Source organism: Pithys albifrons, chromosome 11 (assembly GCF_047495875.1).
Source record: "Pithys albifrons albifrons isolate INPA30051 chromosome 11, PitAlb_v1, whole genome shotgun sequence".
Lineage (NCBI taxonomy): Eukaryota > Metazoa > Chordata > Aves > Passeriformes > Thamnophilidae > Pithys > Pithys albifrons.
The window spans coordinates 15,535,098-15,553,509 of record NC_092468.1 but is presented as its reverse complement, the minus strand read 5'-3'; the positions used below and the strand labels follow the sequence as shown (position 1 = coordinate 15,553,509).

The following is an 18,412-nucleotide window of genomic DNA, read 5'->3' as shown; positions in this document are numbered from 1 at the left end:
GCACTGCCACTGTTAGATTAACCCTGCTTGTGGTGTTTATTTACCACCTTTCAATTATATGCCTGGGACTCAAAACACTTTTTGAACCTCTACTACTTATTTGGGGCTGTGCTGTTGTCTGCTTCATCCAGCCAGTCTTGTGCTGTGGCATGTATCTTCCAGCCACAGGGATCTAGATTAAGACTGCACATAAACCCTGCTATGCATCAGAGGTGCTCTGGCAAGGGGCCTCTTTAAAGCGTGCAAAGTACTCATCAAACATGCAGGATGTGGAAATCCAGCTTTGGTTTCCCATATACACTCAATGATGGCACTGGGCTGAAGAGCAAGGCAGCAGGTTTTAACAGGAGGCAGATTGGAGTGTCGCTCTGTTTTCTCAGTGAATTCTGGTTGTTGCCTGCTTGTTGTCTCACCTTTGTGGGTCAGTGCTTCACCATCCACTCATGAGCACTGTAACACCAAAACTCAGTCTTTCCTGTAAAGTGCCAGTGCCTGTTCTAAGCATGGCTTGATGGGGATTTGCCATATATCCAGCGCTCCTTTGCTGATGTGTTTTGCAATATGGTATGGCCAATCAACATCTGCAGTCACATCTGCCCTGTGGAGCCAGGAGAGCTGCAACCACAGTTCTGAACTGACCCAGGCAGAGATCCTTTTGGAACACTACAGATTTGAGCTAGCCATGCACTTCATGTCTCTCTTGTATCTCTCTTTTTACCTTTTTCTTCTCCATACTCTCCTCCCCTTTTTTGATTTTTTTTTAATGGGGTGCTTTTGGGGTTTCTCTTCCAGCTTTTCGACAAGGAACTCATGGCATACAGATGACATCTATCAAAAAAAGACGTTCCCCAGATGATGAGCTCTTATACTTGCCAGTGAGTTCTCTCTCTTTTTTGTATTTAGCCTATGATTAGTATCCTCCTTAATGACTTAAGGATCACCTAGACTTCAGAGAGAACTGACAATGCAGTTGGGCTGTGGAAGAATAATTTATTTTTTAAATCCCAAGAGCTACCTATTTTAAATATGTATTCCAAATAAAAAATATTAAAAATTCCATTAACTGATGACTAACAGTGGCTTGTGCAAGGTATATGGAAATATCCCAGTGTGTCCTAGTGGAAATGTCATCTTTGAGATCTAACTGGGTTTTCTTTTTTCTCATTTCTGTGTCTGTGACACATGACCTTTCTCTAGAAATACTGTGTGTAATCTCACTGATAGGTGGATTCTTCTCTGGCTTTTATGTGTATTGCCATTGTAATGTAGTGATAGAAGTGAAATACGCTTTAAGTATAGAATCAGAAAGGGCAAGAAGTTTCTTTAATTCACCATTTAGCTGCTTCCCTACAAGCCCTGTTTAGTTGGATAAATCACAAGCCACACTGTGCTTAGAGAAGGGAAATCCAAACCAGCTCCCCAGTTCAAGTGCTCTCTTTTCCTAAGACTTGTAAGATTCAGCACCAGGTCTGTTTACATCTGAGACAGGTACCATCTGTCTAAATAGAGCGGATAAGAAAGTAGCTTTCAGTTGGCATATATTTACCTTGAGCTATATGACAACCCTAAGATGTTTATCAGCCTGCAGAGTGAGATTATCACTCTTCAAGATTGTGCTTGTACTTCTAGCACAAGGCTTAGCAGTTTTACTGTGTATGCATAGTGTGTAAACAGAGCATTTCCATCCTGCTCTGGTTATTTACTTTACCTAAAACTCACTAAAGTGCCTATCACTAAGGACTATAGATGCAGTCCTTTAATGCCTTTCTTCCCCCGCCTGCCACCTTTCCTTTTCCCATGATGCAGGTGAGGGGACGGGAGACATATGAAATGCTACTAAAGATCAAAGAGTCCCTGGAGCTGATGCAGTACCTTCCCCAGCACACGATTGAGACCTACCGGCAGCAGCAGCAACAGCAGCACCAGCACTTGCTCCAGAAGCAGTGAGTATGAGTGTGCTTGCAGTGGGACAGTGGGGAAGGGGGAGAGAGGAGAGAGACAAAGAAGGCTTCTGTACATTTGTTCATAGCACTCAAATGAGGGCCAAGCCATAGGACAAAGCAGTCCTTCCCCAAGCACACATCCTGGCTGCTTGCAAGGTCCCTCTCTAGTCTCTTGTCCCACACATTTCACCTTTTGCCCTTGGAGGGGAAAAGAGGAGAGGCTCAGTGCCTCATTTCTGACTTCCAGCCAGAGCCCACGGGGCAGCATAGCAAGGCAGGGCCCTTGACAGCCTGTGGTCAGAAACCTGCTGCATGTGCTTGCCCCAGCCGGGGAGCACAGGCTGGGTGCGTTCCTCTCTTGTCTGCTCCATGGGAACAGCAGCAAACATGGAGCCATCTCCATGCCTTCTCCAGGGTATCCATCTGAGCATCTTGCCAAGAGTATGTAGATCTGGTACCAGCTCAGCTGAGCACTTGAACCCCACTGTTATTCATCTCTGGAGTATTGGAAGGCTGGCGTCTCAGTGGGACAACAATACTTTAGGTCGCTCAGCTGTAAAACAGGAAGCTGAAAGTTGGTGCTGAGGTTGAAACACATAAGATTTCCTTTGTGACCAGTGGGCACTTCAAAGAAAGACTCTACACATGCACTTTTAAAGTGTTGCCAAAAACTGTACTTTGCCAACTGACTCTTCATGTTGCTCATTAGAAGTTTTCCATCAGGCAGATGTAGGCCCTTTCTGAACTCAGCTGACAGAGCTGCACTAGGATTGCTTTGGATGGTGTAAGTGCCAAGAGGATGGGGAGAAGAAGGGCCAAATAAGTGTCTGGTTTCCATATTACGCTCAGTTCCCAAAGCTTTGCAGTTACAAAGACTGGGTCAGAGAATGACTTCCCAGACAGGCCATAAGCAGTGTCGTTCACAGGCTTTGCTTCACCTGCTGTCTCGGGTGACAGAAAATAGCTGCCCAGGCTGTAGGTGGCTGCCAGCGGTAGTGCTTAGGATTTTGCGTGTTTCTGCTGGTAAGCTCTCACGTCAAGAGGCTATGGGTATAACTCATTCTTCGGCAGAGGTTAGCACGAGGCCAAGGCACCACATAAGTCCCACTTGAGCCTGTAGGGATTTATTTCAGTGCCTTGGTCTTATCTTAGGACTTCTGCAATACCACGGCTTTCAGCCAGACCTGTGCATCTGTTCACATTTCGACCTGTGTGTTTTTAGCATCACCTGGAATCTTGTGGAAGTGTGAAAAAAACCCTTGTGCCAAAATTGCTGGAGCATCCAGGGCCTTTGGACTCTTTCTTTGGGACACTTAAAAATCTCATTACTATTATTATTATTACTACTTACTTTTATCAGTCATCTACACTGTTTGTATATACTATAGCTTGTATTTACTAGCTTCTAGGCATTGTGGCCTTTTTGCGCTCTGCTGCTTGTCTTCAAAGCTCCACCTGAACCACAGCCATTTCAGCTGAGAAATGGTTTTGTAAGCAGAAGTGGACAGCAGCAGATGACAGCTTTCCCTTGGCGCTGACAGTTGGCTTTGCCATAATTACTGTTTTCATTCTTCCTATATCAGGACGACAGGTTCCTGGCAACTGAGGTTGTTATTTGTATTACCTTTAAGACCAGCATGTAGAAGTCCAGTCGTTTAATTTAATGAGATATCTTTCAGCGTGTCTCCTGGCACTTGTCCCATTATAAACTCATTTTTCTCACTCTGCTGAGTGTACTCAGATACAGGGGAGAAAGATTAAGAGCTTTTAAGAATGCCAGGAGTGGGGAGAAAAATAACTTTCAGTGTTTGTTCAGAGGTGCTGCAGTTGTCTCTGCTGATAGTCTGCCAGCAAGCAGGATCCTCTGTGCTGAAATGCATGTTCTGGCAATAGTGCACTTGGGTTTTGGTGCTTTTTCCTCAATAATCCAGGGTATGACTTAATATCTGAAGGAATTTGTTCAGGGCAGAGGAATTTTTAGACTGAAAAGACTGTTAATGCAATTTTACCCCAAAGAAGAATCATAATGAGATTCAGGTCTCAATGTGAGAATGGGGAGAGCAGCCACTTCGTAGGGAATGGTTTGGATAAGAGCAACCATGGATGCAAACAGGTTACTGAGAGATGTCTTGCCACTACTTCCTTGTCAGGATGGCCAAACTCAGCAGCACGTGAACTCCTTTTGTGAATTGTTCTGGGCTTTCACTTTGTAATTAGGGATGTACTTTCAAAATTCAGTCTCAGTGCATCTTTAGTTCAATGCATATGTGAAAAGTGGAAACTGGAAAAGTGCATATGCCATGACCAAGTTTCAGTGTGCTCAAAGCTGTAGGTCCCAGCAGGGTTCTGTGGATCTGGAATATTTTCAAGTTGCCTTTGGCTCTCTATTTGTAAAATAGAGCTGCATCCACAAGTGCTCTACAGTCAAGCCTTGATGGAGGAATTGCTGGACTTTTCAGTTTACTTTTCTAGGCAATGATTAACAGCTTCATCTATTCTGAAGAATAGGAAAAGCAAGGATGAGATTATAATGGCAAAAAGTAGTTTATAAATCTGTCATTTGGAAAACAGCTATATAATTGCTCTCATCTACATACACACCAGCATTGCATTTGACAGGCCAGCAGATGCAGCTGACTGTTCTAGAGTAAAAAGGGCAAATGTGGTAACAGTCAGAGACCTTGTGTCCCACAAGATGACCAAAATACTGCAATATTCCATGTTGTGCCAGACCACAGTATTTCTCTGTCTCATCTCCTCTCTCTGCTTGCTCCTTTGTGCATGGTTTTCTCTCATTTACTGTTATGCCAAGTACCTTCATGATCATAGGTGGGAAGTTGTCAGTTATTTCTTTCCTGTAGTTTCTGTTCTTCCTTTTTCACCATCAAATCCTGGGGCCCATATTTGAACTGCAGGACACACGCTTATTTAGAAGATTTCCTTTTCATGGTCTGCCACCATTTGTGTAAAACTTTGATTTGCCGGATGATTGCTGCTGCAAGAGATACCAGATGAGACTTGTGCTTTGTTGGGGAAGAGATGTTTCTTGTTACCCTGCTGTGAAATACATTTACCATCAATATTCCCAGGGACTTACGTGCACAGCCCTTAAGGGTTTCTTTGGAAAATACTTTTTACTGTGGTTGATTTCACTCTGCTAAGCACTGTTTTTACAACAATCTGTATTTCAATTTACTGCAGCATAGAATCATAGAATGTCTCAAGTTGGAAGGGACCTATAAGGTCCATAAGGATCACCAAGTCTGACTCCTGCGATTGAAGGGTTTTCACAGGCTTCCAATGGCTATCAAGAGGAGGATTCCTATGTCTGAGTGGGATCTTGTATCCCAGCAAAAACTTCATTTAAGCAGGTCTGCAGCTGCCACTGACTACCTTTCAGTTTCATGAGCAGCACAGCTCCTTGTCCAAAAGAGAAGGAATTAACCTCACAAATGAGGTGTGACAGAGCTTAGTTATCCAGTGCCTGGAGTGCTTCAGCTGAGGTGGGGAGCTGCAAGGGTCCCAGTGCTTGCTCTTTGGGGGAGAGGGCTGATGGAGAAGGTATTCTTCTTACTCCCTTTAGTTAATCTTATTTTTGGAGAGAAAGCTAATAATGTATTTTTGCATGGTTTGGTTTTGTAGTGCTATGCTTGCATGTGAGCTCCAGGCACTTGGATAGTGTTCTCACTCACTAGAGAACTGCCAAGGTGAAATAACCAAGTAAAAGTGCTTTGTGGGCTCCAAGATTATACTGCCTTCTGTATCAGCTCATGACCCCAGGGGAGCAGTTGAGCTGTAATCATTATGGCTGATAGGCACCATCCTATCTAGCACCAGCTTCTGATTTTGAAGTGATTATAGTTAAAAGTGGGCTCAATGGAAGCTGCTACTCCTTTTCTGCTTTCACTGAATGCTTTTTTCCTCTTTATTTGTCAGTGGGAACATTATCAGGGCATTATTTATACCCATGAGACTAGGACATGAATAGGATTTCCCTATCAACTAGTTGTTTTCCCTTCCTTGCCAAGCACTCGCTTGTGCCTGGGGCTTTCCAGCTTCCTAAATCTTCCTGTCACATACCCTCACTGTAGGTGCTAAGACATCTGCTTTTCCTCTCCTTCAAAGCCCATGCTGTGATCATGAAGGTGGAAAGTGACTGTTTCTCTCTTGGTGGCTGGTGAAGGGTCCTGTACATTCATCTTTTTCTTCTCTCTGGTTCCTTCTTTACAGTCTCCTTTCGGCCTGCTTCAGGAGTGAACTCACGGACTCAAGGAGAGGCCCTCCCAAACAGACTGATGCCATCCTAAAACATTCCAGCCCCCCAAACCCATCAGTATATCCATAAACTGGGCTGGCAAGGTCACTTTGCCCAGCTGGTGGGACTAGGAACAGTGAGGCAAAAACACAGCCTGATAGCAGCAGAGTGAATAGTGAGAGTAATCTTCTGAAGGGACTCAAACTTTACAAAAACAACAGACACTTCTACAGACCTCTTAGTTGCAGCTCATAGCTTGGGAGGTCAGGAACCACGATGTTGTCTGTTTTGGTGTAACTTTTTTCCTGTTTTTTCTAATGTGTCAATACTCTTTCTTCTTCTGTATTTGTGAAACTCATCAGGGTTTCTCTGAGCGGGTCTCAATTTTAAAATGCATTTTGTCTTGTTTAAGTTAAAAAAATGTGTTCATAGACTGGGGGGAATGGAAGTGGGGGATGTGCATTTAAATGGTCTGTAATAGTCAATTTGGCCTGTTTTAATGTTGTTCATGCACTAATAGTGCAAGTAGCTAATGTATTTGTACTGCTGGACAGAGAGGGGTAATAATTGTAAGAATTGACACTGCTAAGAAATCACTTTTTTTCCCCTGTAGAAATGCCCACTAACTTAGCATCATGAACTGTTTCTCCTTATTTTCAACCTTAAAGGGTCTGATTTAAAATACATCAAAATTGTAGGGAAGAGTGGGTGATTTGACTTTTCACCAGCACTGCTGGCATTGAACCAGTTTTAATGAACTTAGAAAGGTCCCTTCTGACTCTGTGGGCTCCAGCCAAGTGGTAGACTGAGCTGCACAAGTTGAATGTGAGGTTGAAGTGTAATGACATCCATGTATGCCCAGTGTCCCTGTCTCTTTGCAACTGAGAGTGTAAAGGGCAGTGTGTCCAAAACTGCTCATTGCCATACCTGTGAAAAGGGGTCAGAGTTTGCCCCTTTCCTTACAGATGTTCAGCAATTATTATATGTCGCCATAGCATACCATAATGGGGCAATATAGTATCTTGGACTTTCACTAAACAAGAGTGTAATTTATTTGGATCCTGTTGTTCTCTGTAAAGGGTTTCCAATTTGTCCTATTTTAGCTATAAGAGGATGATTTTAGCTATAAGAGGTGGTTATCTTAGAAGTTGCTATTTTTATTGTTTTTATCAAATACCTGGAGCTGAAAGCAATTTTAGTTGCTTTATAGTCTGTCCTCTGCAAATGAAGTGAAAACTTTTTCCCAGATGTCATTTCATTGCTTATTTGCTATCTCTGGGGCTTCCTTTCAAGGAATAACTAAGTGGGCCTTATCAGTCAGTTGACATATATCCACTCCCTATATTACAGCTCCATTCCCTGGAGAGCAGATTGCATCTACTGCCTGCCTTGGGAAATTCCCATACCTGAAATCCAAGAGGAGTCATTATCACCACCCTTGTCCCTGTGTTGTAGTTGCTCTTTGCCTAGTAACTAGGGGAGCTCCTCCTTTCCATGCTCCCAGTTAGTTACCAAGCCTACAAGCTGCTGGTGTTGTTATAAAGATGCACTGTTGCTTGTTTTAGAGTAGCATCTTGCTTGTGGGAAGCAAGGGCATCTCTCTGCTTTTTAGTGTTCTGCTTCATGGGCCTTCAAAGCAGGTGGGTGCAATTGAGCATCATGTCTGTCAGTTGTGTGCTATTACCAGGCTCCATCAGTGACAGTCTGGTGTTCTGCAGCCCAGTAGGAAACTTTGCTTTAAAAGCCATTGCCAATGCACACATTGACCTTATGTGAACTTGGTATGTGATCCTTGTTGTAGATACTGTAAGGGAAGGCAAACACAGAACTGGGCAGCTTTGATTCTACGTGTATGTGTCTGCATTGTGACTGGTTCTGGGTCTTCAGGGACAGCAAACCATAGGCACATGAGCTTGGGTGAAATCTTAAACTCTAAGCCTGAGCTGCACTATTCTTGTATTTAATGAACCTTCGATGTCATTTGCATTAAGGCTACTTACATGGTGGTGTGCTCCTCTAGTGAATGAGGACTCTGGGACTTGTCTATTGAATCAGGTAATTGGCCTGTCCAAGCAGTTTCCTACCTCTGGTGAAGGGCTGGTATCCAGTGAGGTGGGAAAGCATAGAGTTATACAAGGTAACCTGTGAACTGAACTTAGTTCATATATGGGAGAAGAAGGAAGTTCCTTCCTGACCTCTTGAGATGATCAGTATATGCCTTGAAGCGTGAGAGACAATTGCCCTCATAGGAGCTTGCATAACTACAAATGTTATTTGCTAAATAATTACATAGCCTCTTGAAGAGAGAAAAGTCAGTTGCAGAATGTGACTCAGTGCCTTTTGTATCAGACTGTTCCAAGAAGTGTAATAGTTTCTTAATTGAAGTCCTTATACCTTGATATTGAAATGCATTTCATTGGTGTTGATATCAAAGAAATGTTAATGCTTCTACTTCTAATCTTGAGACATAGTAAGTACAATTTTAATGAAAATCACTGTGCATGACATTCTTATATCTGTTTCAAAAAAAAGTTGAGAAAAAGCGATATATTTTAAATGAATCTTCAAACACCATGTAGTCCTTATGCTTAATACCAAAAACATTTTCTTGTGTTTCTAAGGCTGTTGTTATATTGATGTGTGACATTAATTTTCAATAAAATTTTGCATCTTGGTTTATCTTGCAACTTTTTTCTTTTGCTAGATGGCTTTCTCTAGGTCTTTTAAACATTTGCTCATGTGATGGAATAGCGTAGTTGAAACTACAAAGAAAAATGCTTTGTTTTCTGTATTTCAATCACTTGAGCTTGATTGTCTTTATCTTGACTTGTATGAGTATGAATAAGATAAGAATGGAGTCCTTAAGCTATATGTTAAAGTGTGCATTTGTTTTCTGAAGTGTTTTCTAAAGCTTTGGGTTGGCTTGTGCTTGGTTGCTTTTCTTTTTGCTTTTATCCCCAAGGTATTTTGTGGTCTCCTGACTAGCTTTGCTGAGATCAGTGTCCATGGTGGAGAGGCTAAAGACAGGTCCACTACTAAGCTCAAACAATGCAACTCAATCTCTTTGGGAATTCTTTGTTGATTTGATTTGGGATTTCACTGTGTATATGGTGACCTCCTCACTTGCATATCATACAGATTTTGCTGTAAGAGACTATTCATGTGTGTATTAATTTCAGCTGAATCTCACTTAAGATAGGTGCCTGAGCCTGTAAGTAGAAATACTCACTGGTCCTAAATCCAGAAACCTTTTAGGCTAAGGGTGGTGTCAACCTGACTTCAATTTCATGTCTGGTCTCAACTTTCATAATTGGGGAATTGAAACCTCAGATCTGAATCATTCCCTTCGCTCTGAAAAGTCGGGTCTGAACTTCATGGCTCGGTTTCACTTCCCCCGGGGATTTGCTGCTATTGTTAATATTAATTTGTGAAGCTTCTTGTGCTTTCCACTTCCTTGAGCCTATGAAGTTTGCTGGATCTTGTCCTGCATCTTCACTGCCAAAGGACAGTTCACACCCTTCTGTACCTCCTGTAATTGTGTAATTAGGTAACATTTCTTCAGGGCCTCAGATACTCTAGCCTGTTAGCATAGATGTTTTCTCCACCCAACACTGCAAGTCTTGAAAGTGCAGGAAGCTAGAGACAATGTAATTGTATGGAACTTGACCTTGAGTGCTGAGGGTTTTAATAAATTATCTAGGAATAAGACTTTTCTTTCCTTTTACACTTTGCTTATTTGAAGTAATAACTATTCTATTTGCATAGAAGAAAATCAAGTTCCCAGGAATTGGTGTAACCAGTTATACCCAGATGAACAAGTTTCCCAATGGGAAATAAGATGGGAATGTGCCCTTGCCCATTCACTGTGGAGTCACTGTGATAGGAGTGCCAGGCTCATGGTGAGCTAGGCAACCTCCACTCTACAGGGTGACGACGGCTTTTGAGGGTACTTGTGTTTGGGAAGTGGGCACATCCCAGACCTTTTCCCAGTCCTGGAAATGCCCCTGGTGTCAGAGAGAGAAAAACCTGCTCCCTTGTGGCAGGGCAGTGCTCTGCCAATTGTGCTGTTGGACCGGCTTTAATGATAATTTTCTGCATATCCCACATAAGACCCCACTCCACATGGGATGCCGCAGCCGTAACTCGATCTGGGAACTGGGCGGCTGTTCAGAAGCAGTCTGGTCTTTGCAGTCTGGATCACTTACACGACGGGATTGCAGCTGGGACCCTCGGGCCTGGGCAGCGGGGAGCTCGCCAGCAAGGCTCTCTGTCCCAGTTCATGAGTATGCTGCATGGAGTTTGGGGCTGGATGGACTTGAGAGAGACTAATGCTGTTGTCGAGTGGTAGTAGAACTTGATACTTTTTGTAAGCAGCCTGCACGGTTTGGATACCAGGTTCTCCCTAGCACCAGCAAAAGCTGCTTCTTGGCATCCCAGGCAGCTCTGACCATCTCTGTAGGGGTTCGTAAGGTGTATGGAATCTATCTTGAGCAAAGAGCCTCTAGCTGGCAAATATACACCTGGTAACAACCTGATTATATGAATAACTAGGAATTTTGGAAAAAACAAGGTGATGTGTGACCCAATCCAAGAACTGTTTCTGCAATGAGGTTGCAGGAGTAGTTAGGATGGTTTGAGATGGCTTCCTCAGTTTTTGTTGTTATGAAAAAAGTCCTTGACTGCAAGGAGAGCTTAACTTAAAAATACACTTTGAATTTTGGTAGCTGGTTGCTGGCTTTGCATATATTCTTTTCAACTGAAAAACTTACATAGACACTTTTAGTTAAATAAAAAGTTAATACTACAAGTGAAGCTTTCCCTTTTGGTATTTTACTTTTTTTTTGTTTTAATTAAGTGACAAAATATCTTGGAAACTTCTTGTTTCCTTGACTCACTCTCCAGGGGTCTTTGTCTGAGATGCTCCCATGGTGTCAGTGATTTCACTAGCAGCAGGTCATGTATCCCCTTGGATGCACATTGTTTAAAACCAACTCTTGTGATTCCTGTCTTAACATCTCCTTCGTTTGCAGGACCTCCATGCAGTCACAGTCATCCTATGGCTCCAACTCTCCACCACTCAGCAAAATGAACAGCATGAACAAGCTGCCCTCGGTGAGCCAGCTCATCAACCCCCAGCAGCGCAATGCCCTGACCCCAACCACCATCCCCGACAGCATGGGAACCAACAGTAAGAAACCCTTATTCCTTCTTCACCTGTTCCCTGCTAGTCTGGGCAAGGAGACTTGGCATCTCCAGGTGGCTAGCATTAAGCTGGAGGGCCTGGAGTCATTTGCTGTGAATCTGCAGAGCCAAACAAATACTGCTCACTGATGTGCCACAGGGCAAGGCTTCAGCATCCTGCTCAGAGCCTCACAAGGGTGAATGGAGCTGCTTCTTGATGCAGATCTAGCTGGCTGTGCTGTCCTCTGTCTTTCAAGATTTGTTTCTTCCTTTCCCAGCAGAGGAGATGCAAATGTTAGCAACAATTTTTTCCCTCATTTCAATTAAGATGCTTCTTAATTTCAAAGGCAATATCTGCATCTCACAGCTCTGCTCCTCCTGACTGCTGAAGAGTGCCCAGCAGCCTTGTAAATCCAGGATGATGGACATGGTTCTGGGGGCTGAGTTTTGTTGAAGGCTTTTTTGTTTGTTTGTTTATTTATTTATTTCAAAAGCACTGGACTCTTGCCCACACCTGTTGCTGATCCCCTTTGGGTGCTCTTGCTGTCTCTGAAAACAAAGCTGTTTGGCTTCTGTATTGGGTTACTCTGCTGGCTCTGTCCTGCTCCTCTCCTGTGACAGGACAAGCCAAGATGAGGCTTGCTCAGATTTCTATCAAGCCTGTCTGTGAGGGAAGCTGACACGACAGAGGCACTACTGACAGTTGCTCCTGTGAGGGGAGAGCTCCTGAAGGACTGTCATGTGGTCCTTGGGCCTGCCTGAAACTTCTCGTGAGCTCTCCCTGTGCAAGCATTGCAGGGGATGTAAGGCTGCTTGGGCTGTGGGTGCTGTTCTTTGTTGCTGTGCTGGGGTGAAGCAGGAGTCTGGGGATGCCTGGGTAACAATGTGCTCCTCCTTCTTCTCTCCTCCAGTTCCCATGATGGGCACCCACATGGCCATGACCGGTGACATGAATGGCCTCAGCCCCACGCAGGCGCTGCCTCCTCCCCTCTCCATGCCTTCAACGTCCCACTGCACCCCCCCTCCTCCATACCCCTCAGACTGCAGCATCGTCAGGTGAGCGGGAGCAGGCTGCCAGATGCATGTTTCCCACCCACAGGGAGCAGAGGCCTTGTGTCAGGAGCCTGAAGGGTACTGCCAGGTTCCTTGACCCATTCTCCTGGAGCACTGGATCCCACCAGGCCCTTGGCAGTCCTGAGGCTGGCTTCCTCTGGGCACTGAACCTCAAATCCCCACCTCTGAGCAGTTGAGAGAGACAGAGATGTTAGAAAGATGAGGGATGCAGCATCTGTTGGACTGGTGGAGCTTGAGGGTGCCAGGGAGTCTTGCAAATATTTCTTGTATTTCTTTTTTCCCCTTTGGACACTTGACAAGCCATGGCTGGGGTCAGAGGCCCCTCTGGCCTTCATGAGGTCAGAAAAGTTCAAAGATGCTGCCCATAAAGGAGGAATCCTTTACACTTAGGGAGGAATGTGCTGATTGGAAGTGCATGGTGTGTCTGAGCCCCAGACCCCATGCCTTGCTGAAGCCCTCTGTGCATGCAGCAGGCTGCCTTGGGCTCAGCCATGTTCTGGGTGACATGACCTGACAGGAGGATCTATGTGAGCCTTTCTGCCCCAAGTTTCAGGTTGTGCAGCAATAGCTCTTCACTGAGGCAAGGTGCTGCCATGAGGGTGTCTGGTAGGTGCTAAGCTGATGGACTCCCTTGTTTGTTTGATGTGGCAGCAATGTGGCTTGCTGGCCTGGGATGTCTTGGAGGAGGTCAAGCCAAGGGTGAAAGCTTTGTTTCCTGTTGCTGCAGATTGGCTGAGTGTTTGGTTTTTCTGTGGTTTGGGCTGTTGCAGCCAGGGTGATCCTATTTTCTCTCTCCTTCCTTCCTTCCTCCTCTGCAGCTTCTTAGCGAGGTTGGGCTGCTCATCCTGTGTGGATTATTTCACGACCCAGGGGCTGACCACCATCTATCAGATTGAGCATTACTCCATGGATGTAAGTAACTCCTCACCATTTCCTTTGTTTGCACTCTTGGCCCTGCTTTAGGAACAGATCAGAAATCTAGATGCAGTATCCTTTTATTTTTACATGATTAGTTTGATTTAAGGGTGTTGCTTGTAGAGAAAACATATTGTAAGGTGCAGAGAAGCTGAACTCATGGCCAGCATTGTAACTGCCTTGCCTGGCACAGAGAAAGAGTGTCTCCCCTTCCCCACTACTCTCTGTTTTAGCCCCCAAACTGGCCCCAGCCCATGTGCCTGTTAATTCTGCAAGGCTTGGTTTCAGTTTACACCTCACTTGTCTGCAGACAAGTAGGCTGTCCAGAAGTGGTCTGCATTTCTCCCTCCTTGCTTCTGTTTTCTGGCCTTCCCTTAATAATTTTCCCTTGCCACTGGTATCTCAGCTCTGTTTGTTGTTATTCTTCATTTCTCCAGCATGGCTTTTTGCTATAGGATTGCTGCTTCCTTTCCTGAGCCATTGCTCTCCTCTAAGCTGGCTGTCCCATTTTTTTCCCCCCGAGACTTAGGAAGGCTATGGTGCTTTTGCTCCCTAGCATGGGCTGCCTTAATTCTGCTGCTGCTCTAATTAGAAAAGCTGACCCAAATTAACCAAAGTTGGTTGCTAATTTTTTCAGAAGCTTATGCCACATATCCCAGAGTTTAGGTAACGCAACACTCAGGTTTTACACCAGAAACGATGGGGCCTCAAAACGCAAGTTTTCAAAGATTATTTGTCTGTTACTCAGTTTTGGTTATGTTCAAGTAAGAAAGACAGTTCCTATAGAGTCAGACCCAGAACTTTGAATACTGGAGCTCAGACTTGGATTCTAATATCACTTCGCAACCTTTGAAATAAACATGGAAGTTTTCAAAGACACTGACCTTCAGCAGCCCAGCATCCTACACCACTGACAACCAGCAGACCTCTGAGGCTGCCTTGGAGGCCTTGCAGTCCAGTTAAGCATCGAGCTTTGGGTCCCCATGTCTTAGGCATGAACGTGTGTTTTGTGTTACTTAAAAATAGACCTTGTGCCTTAAAAAGAAACCATTGCTGCCTCATGGCCACACATGCCTGTTCAGAAGTGAACAACCATTTTCATGATTAGTAGTTTGTCTTCTGCAGTGCATCATGGCTACCTGGATTTTAGCAGCTTTGGTGCTTCGTAGGCATTTTCAGGGTGGCCCAGTGGCTGCTTTTACTCTTGCAGCCCATCTTGCCCAGGGATTGCCCTGTTAAGCCCTGCACCTTGCCTTGCAGGATCTGGTGAGCCTCAAGATCCCAGAGCAGTTCCGCCATGCCATCTGGAAGGGCATCCTGGACCACCGGCAGCTCCATGACTTCTCCTCCCCTCCCCACCTCCTGCGCACCCCCAGTGGCGCCTCCACTGTCAGCGTGGGCTCCAGTGAGACCCGGGGGGAGCGGGTCATCGACGCAGTGCGCTTCACGCTCCGGCAGACCATCTCCTTCCCACCCCGCGACGAGTGGAACGACTTCAACTTTGACATGGATGCCCGGCGCAACAAACAGCAACGCATCAAGGAGGAAGGGGAGTGAGACCCCCAGGCCCCGCTCCACCCTGCCTTGGCCACAAACTGCCTTGGCCACAAACTGCTCAGCCCTTCATTTGTCTTCCTTCTGCTTGGTACTGCATCCCTGGATGAAGGGCAGAGGGAGCCTTCTTGCTCACTCGTGCCCTTGATGCTGTCTAGGTCATACTCCTGAACTGTGACCTCCACCCCAGCTCTTGCAAGGGGAAGAGCTGAGAGAAGGGGGAAGGCGGGTGGTATTTCCTTGAAAATCGTTGACCTTCTTGAGAAGGCATGTTCTTGTTTCATGTTTTCCTTTGGGGAGAGGGCTTCTTTTCTTGACTTTTGAATCCTCACACACCTTGTGGGCAACTTGACCTGCAAACTTGTTTCTGTCATTCAGCAATCCCACTTTGAAAAGCAGGAAGGTTAAAATAAAATCTTAAAAGCCAGAAAAAAAAAAAAAAGAAACAAACCCAGACAACCAAACCCACCCCAACACCAAAACCAAATGCAAAAACCCTAGAGCGACCAAACCCTAAACTGACAGTTTATCCGAAATAAATGGGAATTGGTCTGCTGAACATTGCACTTAAACAGCCTCTTCCCATGGAGCTGAGTGCTCTGTTCATGTGTAATATTCTCCAGCGGAGACAGCACATGCACTTTGCTGGACAGGCCAGCACTTATGGCACCTGCATCCCACTGCTTCCTTTTCCCTTGCCTTCTTGGGGAAAGACCAAACCTGCTGTCTCTTCTTGTTTTGAATTGATGTATATCCTGGTTTGCTTCTTTCAGGATGTAAGTGTAAATAAAACCTTTGGTCACTCTTGAATTCTGCCCTTACCCAGTCTTTAACCATGCTGTACTACTACTGACATTTAAGCTAGAGAATTGGGCTTTGCCACATACGCAGCCTGGCTAGTTTAGCATCAGGATTTGCCCACCTAACCTCCAGTTGAATGGAGGACCAAGAGCTGCACACTGATTTCTAGGGCTTCAGCTATGCTAAACTCAGACAATATTTTATTTAGACCAGGCTAGATTGGTTTCCTCACAAGTGAAATAGAACTGTCTTTAGAATGTATCTATAATAGGCTGAAGCCTGTTGTGGTTTGTTGCTGTTGACTGCAGGCTAAGTGACAAGCAATGAGAAGTGGAGACAAAAAGAACAAACTGCCAACTGCCTTAAAACAAGGATCAGTTCCAGGTAATATGAGTGTTGTTACTGCAATAAGTCATGTTTACATGAGAAATTGATTTTTCTGGTTTTTTTCTTGATTGGTTTCACAGCAGCTATGCTCTGAGGCATTTGCTCTGACTGCCAGTGGTCCTGTGGACAAGTAACTGAAGAGAGTGTGTGTTTTCACATTTTTATTGGCCAAGATAGTGAGACTTAAGATACACAAAACAAACCTAAGCTGAGGAGCAAGGCTCAGCACAACTGCTTTCAAGTTGGCTTGCTCTTTTTAACAGTAAGCCTGATGCTTTTTGGCTGGCGAAAGATGAAAAAAGCAGCTTAAATGACTTGTCATCCTACCTTGCTACAGCCAGTCTCGTTTCAATGCAGTGGCTGTTTTCTGGGCCATGCTGTGTGCCGTGTATTTCATTTAAGTCCAGTATGGTTAGCATCCTCCATCTGTCTGCTGTGCCAGGTCTGTGTTGCATTCAAAGACTGCCTTTTGGTAACTGTGCAAGCCTGTTTTGGTTAGCTATAAATGGTAATGTCAGATGGTTACTGTAAAGTGTGTATATAAATATTTTTGTATGTGTATTTTTTGTTTTCCTACAGCATAACATGACAGTTTTTATTTCTTCTTGGGCTACTGGGTATGACAGAACCACAATAAAATGTTGTTTGTTTTTCTGTTTTTTAATTATTATTTTTATGCAGAGCGCTTACAGTATACCTTGTAACAAACAGCTAGTCACTGGATGAATATATTTGTATTTTTCATACTGAGAGTCCTGTGTTACTTTGCAGTTGAGGGGGGAAGGGCCAGGTACTGAAAGCCTGTTTTATCAATTTATTTTGTAACACTTCAAAGAGCAGTGTCCTAGATTTCAAGGTATTTAACATGCTTAGTGTGGGAGCTTACTATGTCTTTTTATTTTTTTCTATGTGGTACAAAAGAAGCAAATCATCCTGCTCATTACGCTATAGTTAATTCAGTGGGGCAGTGTTAGTGCGGGTACTTTTCGAATTCCTGGAGGTGAATTAGGCTGTGCCCTTCTCACATCCAAGGTTTTGCATCTCCATTGTGTAATCTTTCTGAGCTGCTTCAGTATTGTACTAATATTGATGCAAAATACACCATCATTTTTAGGAACTAAGAAGCTTCTGACTGTTAAGAGTAATGCTGTTAATGCTGTGGGTACAAGAACTTCAGTATCTGCTTTTCAACTCAGCAGCAAGATGGAGCTTTTCTGCTGCATCACTAATGATTAAAATATATGCTGTGAAAACCTTATTTCTACTGTATGAGACTATGGAGCCCACTTCTGTATAACTGGAATCTTCAAGTGAGTTTGAACTGCTGTAGCTTTTACCTTCCCCTGTAGAGCTGTGATTTTGTTGTTGTTTTGATGCATCAAAGCGTTATGAGTTAATTGAGCTGAGAATCTGCCAATGCTTGTAGCAATGACAGTGTTGCCTGCACCAAGACCTCTTATGTGTTTTGGAACACCTTGTTGTTGAAGTGAATGAAAATAAAAGCCAAACTTAAAATTACACTAAATTCTCAAACAACTTCTTTTCTTGCCTGTGTGCCCTCTTGGAAATGAGCAGGAGTCTTTGCTGCTGTGTCCTCCTCTGAGCAGCTGGGGCTTAGTGTCATGTTTGCCCATAGGTGCAGTTTCCTTGTCCCCACAGCATCCATGTCACAAAGGTGTATTTACAAGGTGCCATCACAAGTCCATCCATCTGCTGCTTTTCTGACAAATGGAATGCGTCAGCCCCATAAGCCTCTTGCTGAACTGTTACTTCTTCTGCCTTTTTCATGGCTTTTTTTGCCCTTTCGTCAGGTTTCTTTATTCTGTTTCTGAGCAGGGCATCAGTTATTGTTTAATATTCCATGTCCTGCTCAAAATGAATGGAGCTGTGATGGCTGTGTCTCCTGGCTGCGAGGAGGGAGCATGTGCTTTAAGCAGGCAAGGTCAGTGCTGCCCTTTCCTTCCTCTCTGCTTGGGAAATAGCCTTACACAGCAATCTCCACCATCTCCCTCAGAGCTTGGGGAGGTTTATTCTCCTTATTCAACTCCATCAAAGGCTTTGTGCATCACCTTAGCATCCTCTCCCCTAGCAAAGCCATTTCCTTCTCCTTTGCTTCTCAATTCTTCCAAGCATTTGAAGTAAGAACAGCTCAGAGCCAGTGGGGTGGCTGTCCTGAAAGTGATGAAGTAGCCTCCATCAGCCAGGGTCTTCATTCTGTCCATGGACCACCACATTAAGAGCCCAACTTCATCAGTGGTTTCTGCTTGGGGCTCCATGTCTGTATCTCAGAGTTTTCCTGGGT

The 18,412-nt window shown here is 44.5% G+C and overlaps 1 protein-coding gene across 4 annotated transcripts in view; it reads left to right on the top strand.

Moving 5' to 3' along the window:
* Positions 1-17,628, top strand: part of TP63 (tumor protein p63) — a 77,872-nt gene extending 60,244 nt beyond the window's left edge. For 3 of the 4 annotated variants that reach the window (XM_071567090.1, XM_071567088.1, XM_071567087.1), the window contains exons 7-12: positions 793-875; positions 1,807-1,943; positions 11,229-11,386; positions 12,291-12,435; positions 13,272-13,365; positions 14,629-17,628. In XM_071567090.1, the coding sequence (XP_071423191.1) occupies positions 793-875; positions 1,807-1,943; positions 11,229-11,386; positions 12,291-12,435; positions 13,272-13,365; positions 14,629-14,925 (914 nt within the window). In that variant the 3' untranslated portion in view covers positions 14,926-17,628. The remainder of the gene's footprint in view (positions 1-792; positions 876-1,806; positions 1,944-11,228; positions 11,387-12,290; positions 12,436-13,271; positions 13,366-14,628) is intronic. The other variant, XM_071567091.1, reaches the window with a different exon arrangement.
* The last annotated feature ends 784 nt before the right edge of the window (positions 17,629-18,412 follow it).